This window comes from Octodon degus, unplaced genomic scaffold (assembly GCF_000260255.1).
Source record: "Octodon degus isolate 3935 unplaced genomic scaffold, OctDeg1.0 scaffold00004, whole genome shotgun sequence".
Classification (NCBI taxonomy): domain Eukaryota; kingdom Metazoa; phylum Chordata; class Mammalia; order Rodentia; family Octodontidae; genus Octodon; species Octodon degus.
The window spans coordinates 24,397,687-24,403,786 of NW_004524580.1; the positions used below are offsets into that span (position 1 = coordinate 24,397,687).

Below are 6,100 nucleotides of genomic sequence, written 5' to 3' on the forward strand. Positions count from 1 at the left end.
ATATTTATTATATTATATTTCAAGCAACCTGCTCTCTTCTACTTCTTAGAAACATTTTAATCAAAAAAGGTTTAATTTGCTCATTTGTCTTTACCTTTAGTTTTAGACTCCTTTTCTAGTCTCTACCAGTATCTTCTAATTCTTTCAAAAATCCTTTGGTCTATATGACTGTCTTTGACTTATTTTCCTTTCATTAGCATCTAACCCTAATGGATGGCAGTAGGTAACCCATATGTAATGCTTCTTAAAAAGTGAATAAAATGATCCCAATTTTAAATATTCAGAAATATGAATTCTTATTCCTAAGTGATATCAATAATAAACTTTAATCAAACTTTAAAATATAGATTGTATTTTAGAAAGTACTTCAGCAATAAAAAAAAGTTTAAGCTTTTTCTTCCCAATCTGGTGCAAACAGGAAGCACAGTCTGATTTGGTCTTACTTGAATAAAGGGCGCGTAAACTTCATTCTGCCTTGTTCAGTGGCCATTTTTAGAGCCAAAGGAATCGCTTCCTCCCACTTGGATTGAATGCAGAGCCGTAACCACCTGAAAGGAGGATTTTTAGGGGTGTGCAGGTGAAGAGGAGGAACAGGAAATAACAGGTATATCTGAATATTACCGTCAAAGATGAGTAATCCCGTTAGAGTCACATCACATACCACTGTCCGTCTTTACTAAGGATTTCAAACCTATGTGTATATATGGTTCTACGAGACAGATATGGGAGGAGACCATATGGTTTAAGAAGTCTGGATTATAGAGGTGCTGTGTATCTTATAAATGCAATTTCTGGAGGAATTAAACTTCAAATTTGAATTAAGAAAGCTGACATACAACCAAAGGTTTCTGACTCTCGCTTTTTCAGAGTCGATTTAGCTGGCGATGAAAGAGGTCTACGTGCTACTGAATCCTCCATTCTAGTTTTTTTGTTTTTTAAGGCTAGAGTACCTTACAAGAAATTCTAACAAAAAAATAATATTAATATACACTGCAACTTCGTGTTCTTTAAATAGCACCATAAGTATTTACACCAATGACAAAGATTTCTCGAGACTCATGGAGGTCTCAGACTCTGCTTTGCTTTCTCTATCTTTTAAACAACTTTTCTGCTTTCTTCCACGGAGACAAATTAACATGACGTACCTGAATCGGATTTCAGAATTGTTCACGGCATTGAAGTTGTACACCTCTTGCATCCGCTTTACATGCCCCAGAGGAAGAGGTGCCTATGAGCAAAGTAAGGAGGCAGGGCGTGTCATTCCAACAGACTCCTCGAAGAAAGGAGCCACAGAGAACGTCTCGGCCAGAGTATAACATTAAGTATCTTATAATATAAAGGTAAGCCAAATAAAAATAAAAGTACATGTTGCGCACACTTATTCTGGATAAAGACGCTCTACTATGAGCACTGGAACTTACTTTCTGAGGTACCTAAGAGAGGTCAGTGAGAATTAGTCTCAGACTTCAGTAAAAACACGACCTTGCAGACCCTTTCCAGAACCTCTCAAGTCCTTCCCTTCAGCTCATGCAGCCTAAACTGGTGTCCTCCTCCAGATTAAATTACAGTCCCTTCATTTTTCCCTCACCAAATGCCCCCAGCATTATCTTTGTTTTTCCTCTGAATTCACTTTTAAATGACCAGAATCCTTCCAAAATGGTAGTTCCTAACTTTCTGTATCTTTCAGAGGTCAGTGCTCCAGCTCTAACCCCAAACCCACTCACCTATTTATCATAAAGTGCAGTACTGGAATTAAAACCAAATACTGAGGTTTTTGGATTAGAAAAAGCTCACAGATCATCATTTGTTTTAAAGGAAAAACAACATGTGTGCCATGGGCTCCCCACTACTGTTCTATAGACCCTTTTGGGGATCTGATCAGTACTCACTGGGGATCCCTTTCTCCTCTAAGAGCAGACTTGTACCTGTCCTGTTAGGATGGTCACCAACACCAAGACTATGTTGACCCACACTATAAGGGGAACATGTGTGGGTGAGGGACAGAAAGGAGACAGTTTGGACAGGAAGAGCATGGGGTGTCTGTGGAGGACAGGCAGAGATGCCACTAGGCAGCTGGGAGCGCTCAAGTTCTCGCCTTACAGGCCGGTCACTCCACACTCACTGGCCACCCTGCTTATGCTCACTTTTGAGACTTGGAGCAAGTCCACCATGCCACATCCCCTGGCCAAGGGCACCTCTTAAGCCCCCGACTCTCCCCAGGTTTTCCCTGTCCTTCCTGAGTCACCTAGGTTTTTCTCTTCCCTGTCATAGGCCACACTGGTAGGTTACAGAAAGTTGAGAAACTGCAATGACCCAAGGCACTGAAAGCTGATTTTATCTTCCTGTGACAGGGCCCCTTACCACTCAAAATTCTTCACCGTTCATTTCTGTGTGGATTTGTCCCAAATCTCTACCTATCCTGAGGTCCTCATCTGAGGAACTCCTTTTGTGTAACACACAAGGCCCAGTCATGATTCTCTCTCAAAATGCACTTTCTTCCGGGTCCCCGTGTTCTTTCAAACCCAGAGTCCCCCTTAGAATCTGCTTGGACTTCTTCCTGCTCACCTCAGATTTGGTGATTCCCAATGGCCTCGCTCTCATCCTGGAGTCCCTCTTGAGCCTGGCCTGGCTTCTCCTTCCTCACTCCCTCACATCTCAATGAACCTTCACTGCACCAGACACTGGTGTTCAGGACCCACAGTTCTGTCAAGTGATTTGCTGTTACAAATTTTCAGTCCTTTCCTACTGAGCAGAATGCAACCTAAACTTCTTCGCCCACCACATCCTGGCTCACCAGCACATCTGGTCCTCACAGCCTCGCGGGGGCTGGCTGCAGGAAGCTCCTCTCCAGGCCTACAGCTCCTTTAGCTGTGGTTCCCACCTCCCTGTGCACACGGACTCAAGCCTCACACCTCCAAGAGCTACCTGTGATGGCTCAGTTGAAAGAAGTCCTTCACTGAGTTTTCCAAATGGTCCCTAAAATATGTTTCCTTGCTGAATTTTATCTGTTCCTCTGCCTACTAGACAATAAGCTTCTTGAGAACAAGGTATGTTCTTCCTTATGTATTTAATGCAGTATTAAACAGAGTAGGCATTCAATAAATGCTTTCTTTTAGATAAAAAAAGTATAAAAATTGTTTTCTTCTATGAGTTTTCACATCAGTGCTTTTTTCCCAGATGGGCCGGCATCCACGTGCGGGTCTGCAGCTGTTTCCGGCGGGTACTTACTTGCTGGAGCACCTGTGCCAGAAACTCGTTCACTTGATGAGATGAGAGATCTTTTAGGTCGGTGGCACTGAATGTGCTTAGGTCCTCTTCTTTGGCCTAAAATAAATGTTACCTGGTTATTTCTGTTCAGTTATAACTTAATGGATGATTAATTTATCTGACATAAAATGAAAATAAATACAGGAGTGAACATCATATGAAATAAATTTAAGCCTGAGCTAATTATATAATCTTGAGGTTAAAAGGTGGATGATTCCTCAAATCTGTGTTATATAAGAAAAAGCAGACTGTTGGATCATAAAGATGGCAGCAGAGAACAGCCCGCCAGGCCCCACCCCACTCCCTGTACCATTCCAACTACTGAGATTCTCGAAACAAAGAAGGAGCATAAGTAACAAGCAACTAATTTATAGGCAAATTTAAAAATGTGGGTAGGGGATCAAATTGCATATTCTTTTACTATCACTCTATAGGTTGATCAGTCCACAAAGTGATCTCTGTTTCACCTCCCAAGCTTGCTGTTTTTACCCTTCATCTTGGAAATCATCCAAGAAAAGGATAAGTAGGTCTATGCTTTTAAAATTAGGGTTCACTGTCAAAAGTTTCTGAGAATAGATATAAAGGAATATTAAAGTTCAAGTACTTAAAATCTTTAAAAACACTTCAGTCTCTATACTAGAGGTTTCTTTTTCTTTTTTTAAAGATGGGCTCTGGCTGTGTTGTCCAAACTTGCAATCCTCATGTTTCAGCCTCCCAAGTCGCTGGGATACAGACCTGTGCCACTATGCCTGAATGAAGCTTCTTTTAATTTTAAAAGAAATGCACACCAGTGTTAAAAAAAAAAAAAATCAAATAATCTGATCTCCAGCATGCTGTGCCAGCCCCATCCCTGGGGCACACTGAGACTGGGCGGGGTGTCTTGTGCCTGTGATCCCAGTGCTTGGGAGGCTGAAAACAGGAGGATCTCTATGAGTCCAATCTGGGTAGTGAGACCACATACACCCTGTACTAAATACATTAAAAAAAAAATCAAATAGGACAATAAAAAATTCTTTTGCTTTGTTCCCTAAATCCTATTTCTCAGTAAGTAATACCAATAGTTCCTGTGTGTCCTTAGAGAAAATACAACACATACCAACTTATAAAGAAATATTTACTTTGTATTTTCCTTTCAGAATTCTCTTAATTATTTCAACTTCCTTCCCCTTTAAAACTTCTCTGAAATACCAGGATATTTAGCTGTATCACATTCTTCGCTTGGAAGTATACACCTCTGAATTGTCTACTAAGGGTCTACTAATACTGGTGAAAAAACAGCTAAGAAGAAAACGGTAAACCAAAATAAAAATTCAGAATAAAGCTCACACTGATGGACCAGGCAGGTAAGACGGAGGGCGAGGAGCAGGTGCTCTGCAGTACTGGTGACTTTATTTCTTAGGCTCATGGTATAGCAAATAGGCATTGTTTTCTACTTGATTTTTTTACAACTTATCAGTGTCTTTTCTTTTTCTTTCTTCTTTTGGCTGGCTCAGCCCACCCCTGGGGCGGGGCTGGCACAGCATGTGGTGCCGGGGATGGAACCACAGTCCCTGCGCTTTGCCTAAGCTTGTCTAAGCAGGCGCTTTAGTCCGCTGAGCTATCTCGCCGGCCTCAATGTCTTTTCTATTATGTAAATATTTAATAAAAACAAATGAGAAAGTATATAAAGAGAACACTAGGATTAGCAGGCCCTCTCAGTTTCCAACACTGCCAGGTCCTGCTGATACATGTGATTTAAAATTATCCACCCTGGCTGTGAGGCCTGACAGAATACATGGGCAGAAATCAGCAGCAGTTTTATCCAGCACTGAGTAAACTAGAACATATTTTTCAAATTAAAACAGAGTATGTCAATGCACTCACACTGTTAATGAATCCTGTTTCTCAAATATGTCTCTTTTTCAGTGAACACTTGTGAACCACACATGTGTGCACGCACACACACACACGCACGCACACACACACACACACACTCACACACACACAGTGTCCCAGACATAGGTAGAAAAGCAAGGTATTAGATGTGTTACCAGAATATTCCTTGGATAGAAATCATTAAGCCTTTCTAAATTATTTAGAGAGAGCATAGAATGAAACTACTCCTCAGTCAAAATTCAGTACCCCTCTAGGCAAAGTATCTGCCGCCAAAGAGTAGGGATACACAGCCAGCTATTCTGCCTCAACTGATTCTAGAAACTATGCGGCCAGACAAATGTTCCTAATACAGAATTCTGGTCCTTTCATTCCCAATTCAAAACCTTTCAAATGTCCACTGCTGCCTGCAGATCGTGTGTTAAATTCTTTAATCTGACAGGTTTATCTTCCAACCTTGTGTTCCCTCTGCTAATTCATGTATACATCCAACAGTAAGTTAATGTGGATAGATCCAGGGAGACAGAGAGGAATTAGAACAATTTCTGCTCTCAATGAGCTTCTAGTCTGGAGGAAACAGAATAAATAAATACAGCAAAAGCTTTCTTAACTGCACTGCACTAAAATCAGACTCACTGGAGTAACCAACATGCCCTGTTCCCTCTGTAAATAACTACCTGTCATCAGGGGTGTGGACACGTGCAGGGGTGGGCTGCGCCCCAGGACTGTGGCCCAGTGCCCACCTGCTGACACTGAGCTACGTCAGCCATGTGGGCTTCCCAATGACTTTATGTAGCCATCATGAAATTCTCATCAAAGAATGACCAGTTAAAGTATAGAATTTTTACCTTGGCTACTCTATGCTGATATCTCTGATCTAAACAACTACATCGAGGCCAGCAATGTGTAACATAAAAACCATGCTTGAATACCTGTCATATTGGTCTTCTAAATGTATACC

The 6,100-nt window shown here is 41.3% G+C and overlaps 1 protein-coding gene across 3 annotated transcripts in view; it reads right to left on the minus strand.

Moving 5' to 3' along the window:
• Lta4h (leukotriene A4 hydrolase) overlaps positions 1-6,100 on the minus strand; it is a 37,228-nt gene that overhangs the window by 1,193 nt on the left and 29,935 nt on the right. For 2 of the 3 annotated variants that reach the window (XM_004623803.2, XM_023716560.1), the window contains exons 16-18: positions 3,229-3,324; positions 1,146-1,228; positions 444-548 (exon numbers count right to left, since the gene is read on the minus strand). In XM_004623803.2, coding sequence (XP_004623860.1) covers positions 444-548; positions 1,146-1,228; positions 3,229-3,324 — 284 coding nt within the window. Of the gene's footprint in view, positions 1-443; positions 549-1,145; positions 1,229-3,228; positions 3,325-6,100 lie in introns of those variants that run through there. The other variant, XM_023716563.1, reaches the window with a different exon arrangement.